General features: G+C 41.9%; 1 protein-coding gene across 2 annotated transcripts in view; it reads left to right on the top strand.

Moving 5' to 3' along the window:
* Positions 1-12770, top strand: part of LOC139538424 (polypeptide N-acetylgalactosaminyltransferase 13-like) — an 81867-nt gene that overhangs the window by 23772 nt on the left and 45325 nt on the right. For both annotated transcript variants that reach the window (XM_071340430.1, XM_071340429.1), the window contains exons 4-8: positions 4258-4424; positions 4881-5088; positions 8005-8175; positions 9155-9272; positions 9412-9592. In XM_071340430.1, the coding sequence (XP_071196531.1) occupies positions 4258-4424; positions 4881-5088; positions 8005-8175; positions 9155-9272; positions 9412-9592 (845 nt within the window). The remainder of the gene's footprint in view (positions 1-4257; positions 4425-4880; positions 5089-8004; positions 8176-9154; positions 9273-9411; positions 9593-12770) is intronic.

Consider the following 12770-nt stretch of genomic DNA (forward strand, 5'->3'; position numbering starts at 1 on the left):
TTTCCCAGACACACACTGTGAATCGCACTACTGACCTCTTTACTCGGCACAGCACGCACCACCCACTTTAACAACGCTGTAACCTTCCACCGCTACCTCTCAGAAGCTTTGATACCGGTGAGACCGAGTCTCAAGTCGAGTCCCAAGTAGAACGGGTCGTGTCTCGAGTCGTGTATTCTAAGAGCAAGTTGAGTCACAAGTTTCAAGATAAGTCTCAAGATAAGTAAAACAAAAAAATCTATACGTGCAATGACTTGTTCAACTACTAATCTCTGTCTGTTTTTTGAGGCAACCAGACAGCCCTTTTCATAATTTTTTCTACAACACATTTTGGTTATGTAATTGTAAAATAGGTACCTTGCAGTAGTAGTAAGGGAATGACATCAGCAAAAGGCAAGGCAGGTTGACATGCTCAGTGTAGATTTATTTACAGGTCTTGGCAGTCCAATGGTGAAAGCGAAATACCATACAAAATATGAGTAGATTTACCAAATATACACCGGCAATAGCCCAAAGGATATAGCCTCATTATCAGGATTAACCTGTCCTAACTGAACGAACACAGGTAGAGGGCAAAACTGAACAGCATCTGCTGGAGAAACCAAATCAAATCTGTCTAGCAGGACCTCAAACAGGTACATGCGTGTATTAGCACTTGGCCCCTCCAAAGGACCATACAATTACCCATTACCCAATTGGCAATTACAACCAATAAACTGGTTCTATAATGTAAAAGGCATTTTCCACATCCATTGATACATTCGTCTTAATCAGATTTAATGATTCATAATGATATTTCCTCAGCATTCATACTTGGAACAATCCTTTTCTCTTATTCAACGTACTGACTCAGAAAGCGTTGCACGCAGGCCATGTAGCCTATTTCTATGTGCACTGAGGCGCACACACTCCTATTACGCACAAACAAAATGATAGAACCATAGGACACATGCTGCGTTCAAAACAACTGGGAACTGGGAACTCTGAAATCTCAGACTTCCGATTTCAGTGCGTTCAAGACAACTGGGAACTCGGAACAAAACGAGCTTCGCCTGGGAAAAGTAGTTTTGAAGGCTCATGCAAGGTTTACTTACCACTCAGAGCATAAAACAATGTATTGTATGAAACAGAAATTTCGAAGTGTTGCAATAAACAGTATGGAAAGGGGGATACCTAGTCAGTTGTACAACTGAATGCCTTCAACGGAAATGTGTCTTCCGCATTAAATCCAACTGAATCAGAGAGGTGCGGGGGACTGCCTTAATCGACATCCACAGAGCCCGGGGAACAGTGGGTTAACTGCCTTGCTCGGTGGCAGAACGACAGATTTTTACCTTGTCAGCCCGGGGATTCGATCCAGCAACCTTTCGGTTACTGGCCCAACGCTCTAACCACTTGGCTACCTGCTGCCCCCATGGGGATGGAATGATGGAATGCTACCAATTATTGTAAGATGGAAAATAGATTTACCACATATGCATTTAAACGAGTGAAAGAATTTGTTTCTTAACTGACTTGCCTAGTTAAATAAAGGTGAAATAAAAATCAACAGCAAACATTTCAACAAGATGGCGCCTATGGTGCGTCTTCACCAGAGTAATAATACATTTTTGACATAGCAAAGACCATGATAGTAGTTGTTGTTTGATGCCCCCTTGCTGGTGAGCTTGCAAAGTAAACAGTTAATATTCTTGATCACCAAAACAATGTTTGGAGCTGCATATTTATTTATTATGGCAATCTTCTCTCCCTACAATTTGACATTTGCTCTGCACCTGATTCTATAGCTGTACAGCAAATCAGCAATCTGTTGCACGTTTTTTTTGCAAGGGCAAGGCTGAGGTTACCATCTTGGGCTGCGTGGAGAGTAATCCAGGGAGACTCTAGTCTGTTGCCGCGTTCACGTGCTAGTCAGAACTAGGAAAATCTGAAATTTCAGACTTGCTAATTAGTTGACCGTGGCATGTGTATAACTACAACCAGTTAGCAAGTCAGAAATGTCAGTTTCCTAGTTCAGACTAGCACGTAAACGCGGCATGTGCCACAAAATGAGTGACAGAACCTGGCCAGATAATTCCGTTAACAGTTTCAAGCCAAAGTCGAGTCCCGAGTCTTGAGGCTCCAAGTCCAAGTCAAGTCTGAAGTTATTTTATTTTCAATCAAGTCTCAGGTCATCCAATTTGTGACTCGAGTCCATGTCATGTGACTTGAGTCATCAACTCTGTCCACTTCACATGGCAACATATTCCTTTTATCAAAGGGCTGCCATTTTGGATCTACTTTCTGCCTTTTTTTACTCGTTGTTGTTTTAGTCTAGAGACTTCAGCTAAATTCAATGAATTCAAGAAAGCACAGCTGACAGCACAATGTTGACAATAACAGCATGGGGTTCCTTTTAACGTTAGGAGCAGCCGCAAGCAGAGTATTAACAGCAATAAGAGACTATCTACCAAATAACTAAGATCCAACAGAACATTTTGATATAGTCCAGAACTAACCAATTTGTTAACTTTGATGAAAAATCCCTTTTAAGTCCTCGGATTCCTCAGGATTCATTCCATGATGTAACATGCTCTAATTCAATGATGGCTGGTGAGGGGGACGAGGGCCATAGTTTTGCCCGGAATGGAACAGCATCTAACTCAGGGAAACCATGTGTTTGATGTTTTTCTATACCGTGCCATTCGTTCCGTTCCAGCGATTTACTATGAGCTCGTCCTCTGATTTTAAAGTGCCACCAGCCACCACTGCTCTAATTGAACAATATTAGACTTACTCTTTAGCCGTGTTGGATCCATCACAATCTTCGGGGGTTTACATCAGCCGTGACAGTCTGAATGGGAGAAGGGCTTTGTTTACTGTCACCCAAGACCTACTAGAGCTGGATAATGAAAACCCAAAGAGCAATTTGTGTGAAACATGACCCACATTCATCTTGAGCAGCTGATCTAGAGGCAGTCTCTCCTGGCGACATCGCCGTGATTCATGTTTATGTATTTCTACAGAACATTTCTTATCAACTGTTCTTTACAAAGTGCTCTGCGCTGCAGTCCAAGGTCTCTCGTGTTGGAGGAAAATAGGAACATTTTCAATACAACAATATAAATAACGATGCAGAGAATATAAACATATGCCAATGCTGTAAACATTGTCTATATTGTTAATATATTGAATGTATATTGGTGCCTACTGCCTTGACACTCAATTGTATGACTGTCCACCATGGGTTATTACATTGGATTAAAATTGAGTTAATAAAGACACATGTAAAACACTGCATGCACTCCATTTCACTCATCTACCCGGATTGGGCTGAGCATAATGCTTTTAGTCATATCTAATGACAAATTCCACGTCAATGAAACTAGAGTCCCATATTGAAGAATTTGTACAAAATGGAGAGCAAACAAACAATACTGAACTAAATAGTGATTTTATTTCACCCCAAAAGTGCAATGCTGCGTAATTGTACTAATGGCATCTCAAAATTTTCCTCAAACGACTCGGCAGTGCCCCTTGGAGCATTATAAAAAAAAAAAAAAAAGCTTGGCTTTGCAAAAAATGTGAACTTCTGTGAGAGAGTGCCGTGTGGTGTAGTAGCCAGTTGTGGAGAGATAAGAGGTTTGTTCAGTGGCTAGTTGCTAGCTACCCTGGTGCCCCAATTCTGTCAGTCTGTACTGTCACCCGTAGTGGGGCGAACGGGATAACCCTGCTTTCCGCTCCACCATATAGGGAATGTCATTTATCTCACTGTAGTCAAAGAGGTTGTTGCGGCTCTATATATTTGTTGTATTTTTTAACTTATTTATGTTGGAGGGATCATACTCAAATGAGCTTTTTGTTATTGCTGATTTCGTTGACGTTATTGTTGTTATTGGGAATTTTTATGCTGACATCTGTTATTTTAGTTTTATTCTATTGAATATAAGGTTGTTGTCTGAAGTTCCCTATATGATCCCTGGTCAAAAGTAGTGCACTATGGAAGGGATAGGGTGCCATTTGGGATATAGCCTGTGTGTGTGGAGCAGCATGCAGATGAGCACACCATATAAAGTCTTGTCAATGTTGGTTTTGTTTTTCGAAGAGGTTTGTTTTGTTCCGGTGCTCTAATGTTCAACCGCGTATAGTAGGCTATACTGTATGTACAGAAATATCACACAACTATGCTCAGTCTTGATCGAATTCCACTGTAGACAAGTGTCAGGAGTAGCAGCACATTTGATCTCCTAACCAGAGCTCTCGTTGTCTGTCCATCAGTTGCAAGACCAAGGTGTACACGGACGATCTCCCCAACACCAGTATAGTGATTGTGTTCCACAACGAGGCGTGGAGCACCCTGCTCCGCACCGTCCACAGTGTCATCAACCGGTCGCCACGCCACCTTCTGCAGGAGATCCTGCTGGTGGACGACGCCAGTGAGAGAGGTACTGTAGCTGGGTCCAGCCTAAACTTAAACCTTTCGGATGGGACGTTAAAACGGGTGTCCTGACTCTCTGTGGTCACTAAAAGATCCCATGACATTTATCGTGAGAGTAGGGGTGTTAACCCTGGTGTTCTGGCTAAATTCCCAATCTTTCTCTCGTTATGGCCTCCTAATCATCTCCAGCTTCCAATTGGCTCATTCATCCCCCCTCCTCTCCTCTGTAACTATTCCACAGGTCATTGCTGTAAATGAGAATGTGTTCTCAGTCAACTTACCTAGTAAAATAAGGGTTAAATAAGTGTTAAATAAATGAAATAAACCCATCAACTCACTAGCTTTACTGGGTTTAAAGGGGCAATCTAGGATTAGTTCATGTAGTTCTTAGCATTGGTTCATAATATAACCAAATAATGAAGTTCTTCAGGAGTTTGAAGCATGTCCTCTCCTCTTCTGTCAGACTTCTTGGGAAAGAAGCTGGAGAACTATGGTCGGACCCTGGAGGTTCCCGTGCGGGTCCTGCGGATGGAGCAGCGGACGGGGCTGATCCGGGCCAGGCTGAGGGGGGCTGCGGCCACACGGGGGCAGGTCATCACCTTCCTGGATGCCCACTGTGAGTGCACCATGGGCTGGCTGGAGCCTCTGCTGGCCAGGATCAAAGAGGACCGGTAAGGAGCTCAGTTTCACTACCACCCCTCAATGTAAATGGAACAGGCAGCAATGGAGAGACATGGCGGTGCTGATGCTTGTCACAAATCATCTCCGCTCTGTTCTGCTCTTGCTGCCTCAGTGGGATGCGATTTTCTGTGTCATCTGAAAACTGATCTGATGTTAAAGGGAAAATAATAAATGTTTGATTTTTGATGTAAGCCGGCATGTTATAGAAGGGTCCAGACATTTTTTGTGTGATTTCGCTTGGTTTTGAGAACTTTATCTGCAACGTTATAATCCATTTTGGTCGCTGTTTCCATTTTTCATTTCATTGTTTTCATTTTTAGCGCTGTTTCCCCCAATCAGCTGTGCAGGCCAAGCGTGTCCCTACACGGACACAGCCCGCGCAGCATGGCTGGTGAAAGAAACGTCTCGTTCGGAATGACAAGATTTCATGTGTACAACGTCTAAAGACCTACATCACTATACTGACAGCGTTTCTGTTTCTAAAAGGACGTATTTGGGTGTTTTTGGAGATTTTGTTAATGCATTTTGCACGCCCTGATACTGCACAACGAGCAATGAGAAAGTGACTGGGGTAAATTGGGGTACAGTATGTTTCTCAAAAGTAAGCCAAATTACAACAAAAAAACGTGTCTGGACCCTTCTACTGTATAACATGCTATTTACATCAAAAATCGAGATTTACTTCAGAAATAGAACAATTCTCCTTAAATGGTAGACGCTAGCTAGACTTTATAGCCTTTTCAAAGGCAGCCATCGCTGAATGGGAGATGTTGCAGCTTGTTTTGTCACGATGCTGTCTGTCATGTCTTTATACCGTAGTAGATACAGTGGAATGTGATTGCACTGAACAACTTAATGATGGCTATTTTAAGTGACAGCAGGGTTTGAAATCTATTATCTGGTATCTGTGGTAATTGTTATCCTGTAATGGTGGGGTAATTCTAATCCTGTTTCAGGATTGCACTTGCTTGTTCGGTGGGTGAAGGGTTCCTTCTACGGAAAAGGGAGAAATTGCAGGTGATGACTAAAGATGAATGCACCCCCTCCCCCATTATCTCTGAACTGGGGCCAGACATTCACCCATTTTGCCTCAGGTGCCAGGCAGAAATTCATATTGTAATACCAAGGAGATTATATTATAGAGCCATTACACTTTTATGCCCCCTGCACGTTTATTGATGTGTAAAAGGATGTGCAGGAGCATAAAAGTGCACAGAGACTGATTTGATTTAGACCAGGAAGTGAAGTGGAAGCTGAGTGAGGGGGATGTGTTGAATGAATCACCTGCAGCACATAGAGCCTCCCAAATGGCACCCTATTCCCTACGTCAGGGGTTATCAAAACTTTTGGTGCCCGGGGACCCCTTTTGTGATAGCAAATTCATCAGGGACCCCTTCATAATCAGAACACAACTCGAATGAGATAAAAATTGCTTACAAGGAGTTTTAGTATGACTTCGGCAGTGCATGGCCCGAGCGAACCAAGTCTCGGCCCTGGGAAGGAACATTTTACATTTTGCGTATTGGCATTGGAGAGAAAATGTTGCAGTTTTCAAGCTTATTTCCTGCAATTCAACACATTTTGTCATGGGGCAGAGAGATGTTTTGTTGTTGCAGCTTTAAAGATAATATCCTGCAATTCTACACATTTTCCCATGAAGCAGAGAGAAAACTTAGCAGTTTTAAAGCTTAAATGACAGTGCATTTATGTAAAAATTTTATTGTATTACAACCTCTAAACTTATACCACATATCCCTTGGCCAAAATTTGTTTAATCTGTTGTTAGTAATATTCATTGAAAAAATGTAATGTAAACAAAGTTTAAAACATACTGTATATATATACTTTGGGATCTGGCCACAGACACCACCTTATATTGGCCTTGGTCAAAAGTAGTGCACTAGGAAATAGGGTGCCATTTGGGATGCAGATTTAGGGTTATCTATCACGTTTCAGGTAAGACCCAAATGCAGACTGTGTTGAAGTAACAATGTTTATTACAGCAACAGGGGCAGGCAAACGACAGGTCAAGGCAGGCAGGGGTCGATAATCCAGAGTAGTGGCAACATATGGGATGGCAGGCAGGGGCAGGCAGAATGGTCTAGCAGGCAGGCTCAGAGTCCGGACAGGCAAGGGTCAAATCTTGGAGGGTCAGAAAAGAGAGAATGGGGAAAAGCAGAAGCAGAGAAAAAATGCTGGTTGACTTGACAAACAAGACAAAATGGCAACACACAAAACAGAACACAGGTATAAGTAACAAGGGGAAAATGGGGAAGATGGGCGACACCTGGAGGGGGGTGGAGACAATCACAAAGACAGGTGAAACAGATCAGGGCATGACAGTTATCCATACATTGTCATTGTCAACATAATCTACATGGATATTTTCAATTTCCTTTGACTATAAGTAGCTTCTCACTAATGCAATATGTTACCTCTGGTTGTTGTTATTAACCTAATGGATATGTTTATAATGCGTATGGACCAGCCAATGATGGATTTATATTTAAATAATCTCATAATGAAGCCAGGAATAATGGCACCGCTGTAGAAATGCGTAGTCAGCAGTTAGCTAGCTACTTTCATTTTTCTCTGCGCTCACCTGAAGAAACAACGGTTATGGGACCACTACCTTTGTAAATAATTTATTCATGTATTATTCATTGCTTGGATGCTGTTGGCTCTGCCAGCCAATCAGTTTCATATAATCAGATGTGGAATGTTATTAACGGAAATAGGGTTTAAGGGAACAAAGGGAATACATTTTGGAGAGTGCATAGAGTTCTACAAAGGGCTTTCTTCCACTATTTCCTGTAAAACTAACGCTTCTGATTCCTCCATGGTTGTTTAGTCTCTCACTGTGTTTCTTGTTAAATGAAAGCCTTATGGTCTCCATGGTTGTTTAGGAGATCTGTGGTGTGTCCTATAATCGATGTGATCAGCGACGAGACGTTTGAATATATGGCAGGCTCAGACATGACCTATGGAGGATTTAACTGGAAGCTGAATTTCCGTTGGTATCCCGTGCCTCAGAGAGAGATGGACAGGCGCAAAGGGGACAGGACACTCCCTCTCAGGTGCACACAAGATACATACCTTTATCTGTGCCCGTGTTGAAATGTGTTTCTTTGTACTGAAATAATTTGTCTACGTCCCAAATGGCACCCTATTGATTTTATAGTGCACTACTTTTGTAAAAGTAGTGCACTACAGTATATAGGGATTCGGGTACCATTTGGGATGCATACTTTGTCATCACAGTGCAGCCAAGCCAGGGGCTGGTGGATCAGTGTCAGCAAGGAGAGGACAGTAACATTAAAGAACAGTTTATTGAAAATCTCATCAGACAAAACAAATGTTAGCTCTAGCGTTGTCATTTCAGCTGAGAATAGGTTGTTTGAAATGCCTGGGAAGCTGCAGAGTTGACATCATTGATGTGGATTTCTTTAGAAACCTTTTCTTCTGATAGCCATCAAAGCTGCAGTTTTCATTTGGAGATAGAAATCGATTGCATTTCTGTCTATTTGTTTTTGTTTTATTATTTGATACAGCAGTTGTATTTGTAGTTTCATGTTGCAACTAGTTTCATTTTCAAATACGAAAATACTAAAGAAGGACTTAAATGGAGCTGGTGCTGCAAAATATTGACAAAGTGCTCCATCAATCATATTATATTGGACAGAGCAACAGCATGGTGCTATGATGGTGTCACTCAATGCTTCATAAATCTGATTTCTATTATCATTAAAGGATAGGATTATCTCCAAGACCTAGCTGTGTCTGTTTGCTTTTCTTTAGCAGAATGCAAATGGCAGAGAGTGGTTCAAACAATGAGAGTAGTTTTGCACTGAGATTGTCAGTTCTATGGCATCCATGTCTTTTAAAAACATTGTTCCTCCCCCCAGAAATGATTCTATGAATATAATATTACTGTATGCCATATTACTGTATGCCATAGATATTGATTATTTGCGAGCTGACATGTTTCTCACTGTAAGATACGTGTCTCTTGCAAGATGTGTTTCTTTATCCACACATATCATTTTTCTCCTACAGAACCCCTACTATGGCTGGAGGGTTATTCTCTATTGACCGGACATATTTTGAAGAAATAGGCACATACGATCCAGGGATGGACATTTGGGGCGGAGAGAACTTGGAGATGTCTTTCAGGGTGAGTGATTGATAATAGAGGGCTGAGCTCTGCTAGGTTATTATGACAATTAAAGTGGCATGTGTGTGTGTGCATGTGTGCGTACTTGCATGCATGTTTGTTTGTGTGTGTGTGTGACCTCTTGCTGTTGTGTGTGCAGATCTGGCAGTGTGGCGGCTCTCTGGAGATTGTCACTTGTTCCCATGTGGGTCACGTGTTCCGAAAGGCCACCCCTTACAGCTTCCCTGGGGGCACGGGTCAAGTCATCAACAAGAACAACAGGCGATTGGCCGAGGTGTGGATGGACGGCTTCAAAGACTTCTTCTATATCATATCACCAGGTACGCTACCACACTTCCATTTTAATCTGTTGTTGTCTCTCAGCGGGTGGGAATGCATATGGACTGGACTGGGAATGCAGACCTGGGTTCAAATACTATTTGAAATCATTTCAAAAACTTAAGCTGGGTTTGATGGAGTTTCTTGGCGCAATGGAACCAATAGAATTGTTGTGAAATGGTACACCTGGGACTCCATGCAGACTAAAGCAAACGGTAAAGGGATTTAAAAGATTTAAAATATTAGTTCAACACATCTGATGGAGTGGCAATGCCTATGGCCTCAGTGTAAATCGCTGAGTTCAAAGGATGTACTTTAAGTGTGGAATCAGTCCCTGCCTATCATGTTGGGTATAAGTGGCATGTGGGTAGTTGACGTGAGGCTCCTGTCTTTTGTCCATGATGGCAAACACAAATATAACTTCACTTAAATTGGCAAAAATTGTGATAAAATAGTAAAATCTTTGAGTAAATTCATGCAGTGTATAATTTGTTTTTTTACGATTTTGAACCAAACGTGGCAATTGTCCAGTATGTGACTGTCCCAGGTAAGGTTGTGGAACTTTGAACTTAAGTAATTTAATGAAAAAGTAACAACATTCCATTCACCTACTCTTTTAGTTATAACACAGAAGTTTATTTCAAGAAACAATAGTCCCCAAGTCTATTCATGATATTTACAAATAGTTCTGATTGCTTTTAGGGACAACATGTAATCAATGTCCACTTGGTGTGACATAATTCTGTGATTAAACAACGAGCCAGCATTTGGGCACCATGGCACTGTGGAGGGTTCTCTTGAAATGAGCACATGGCCTGAACAGATTGTAAGCGTTTTCAGAATTTTTTTATCAATATATTGCACCTCTGCCATTGTCATAAATGGGGTCAGTTTCTTAGTCCTTTGGTGTGATGCCTTTTGAATGTATACAGTATACAGTGCCTTTGGAAAGTATTCAGATCCCTTGACATTTTCAACATTTTGTTACTTTACAGCCTTATTCTAAAATGGATTCAATTGTTTCCCCCCCCTCATCAATCTACACACAATACCCCATAATGACAAAGAAAAAACAGGTTTGTAGACATTTTTGCAAATGTATTAAAAATGCAAAACTGAAATATCATATTCACATAGGTATTCAGACCCTTTACTCAGTACTTTGTTGAAGCAGAGATTACAGCCTGGAGTCTTGGGTATGACGCTACAAGCTTGGCAAACCTGTGTTTGTGGAGTTTCTCCCATTCCTTTCTGCATATCCTCTCAAGCTCTGTCAGGTTGGATGGGGAGCGTTGCTGCACAGCTATTTTCAGGTCTCTCCAGAGATGTTAGATCGGGTTCAAGTCCGGGCTCTGGCTGGGCCACTCAAGGACATTCAGAGACTTGTCCCGAAGCCACTCCTGCGTTGTCTTGGCTGTGTGTTTAGGGTCATTGTCCTGTTGGAAGGAGAACCTTCGCCCCAGTTTGAAGTCCTGAGCACTCTGGAGCAGGTTTTCATCAAGGATCTCTCTGTACTTTGCTCCGTTCATCTTTGCCTCAATCCTGACTAGTCTCCCAGTCCCTGCCGCTGAAAAGCATCCCCACAGCATGAGGCTGCCACCACCATGCTTCACCATAGGGATGGTGCCAGGTTTCCTCCAGGCGTGACGGCTGGCATTCAGGTCAAAGAGTTCAATCTTGGTGTCATCAGACCAGAGAATATTGTTTCTCATGGTCTGAGATTCTTTAGGTGCCTTTTGGCGAACTCCAAGTGGGCTGTCATGTGCCTTTTACTGAGGAGTGGCTTCCGTCCAGCCACTCTACCACAAAGGCCTGATTGGTGGAGTGCTGAAAAGATTGCTGTCATTCTGGGATGTTCTCCCATATCCACAGAGGAACTCTGGAGCTCTGTCAAAGTGACCATCGGGTTCTTGGTCATCTCCCTGACCAAGGCCCTTCTCCCCCGAATGATCAGTTTGGCCAGGCGGTCAGCTCTAGGAAGAGTCTTTGTGTTTACAAATTTCTTCCATTTAAGAATGATGGAGGCCACTGTGTTCTTGGGAACCTTCAATGCTGCAGACATTTTTGGTACCCCTGCCTTAACACAATCCTATCTCGGAGCTCTACGGACAATTCCTTCAACCTCATGGCTTGGTTTTTGCTCTGACATGCACTGTCAAGTGTGGGACCTTGTATAGACAGGTGTGTGCCTTTCCAAATCATGTCTAATAAATTGAATTTACCACAGGTGGATTCCAGTCAAGGTGTAGAAACATCTCAAGGATGATCAATGGAAACAGGATGCACCTGAGCTCAATTTCGAGTCTCATAGCAAAGGGTCTGAATACTTATATAAATAAGGTATTTCTGTAGATTTATTTTAATACATATGCAAAAAAAAATAATTATCGTTTTTTCGCTTTGTAATTATGCGGTATTGTGTGTAGATTGCTGAGAAAAAAATAATATTAAATCAATTTTAGAAGAAAGCTGTAACGTAACAGAATGTGGAAAAGTCAAGGGTTCTGAATATTTTCCGAAGGCACTGTTTATCCATATATTTTTTTTATAAAGTACAAAAAGCAATGAAAACATGTTGTGGTGAAATCATATAGGTTTACTGTTAACCATAAGGCCCACATTGGACCACACTGCCTGAGATTTCCAACGGTGTGACAGCTCTTTTCCCTTGTTGTGACATGAAGATGTGTCACACCAGAGGATATAACTGTCATTCCAGGGGACATAACCCATTAATAAACATACAGTACCAGTCAAACGTTTGGACACACCTACTCATTCAAGGGTTTTTCTTTATATTTTACTATTTTCTACATTAAATTATAGTGAAGACATATCTATGAAATAACATACATGGTATCATGTAGTAACCCCAAAAATATATAAATATATTTTAGATTCTTCAAAATAGCCACCCCTTTCCTTGATGACAGCTTTGTACACTCTTTGCATTCTCTCAACCAGTTTCACCTGAAATGCTTTTACAACAGTCTTGAAGGAATTCCCACATATGCTGAGCACTTGTTGGGTGCTTTTCCTTCACTCTGCGGTCCAACTCATCCCAAACCATCTCAATTGGGTTGAGGTCGGGTGAATGTGGAGGCCAGGTGCATCTGATGCAGCACTCCATCACTCTCCTTCTTGGTCAAATAGCCATTACACAGCCTGGAGGTGTGTTGG

This window comes from Salvelinus alpinus, chromosome 14, assembly GCF_045679555.1.
Source record: "Salvelinus alpinus chromosome 14, SLU_Salpinus.1, whole genome shotgun sequence".
NCBI classification, from domain to species: domain Eukaryota; kingdom Metazoa; phylum Chordata; class Actinopteri; order Salmoniformes; family Salmonidae; genus Salvelinus; species Salvelinus alpinus.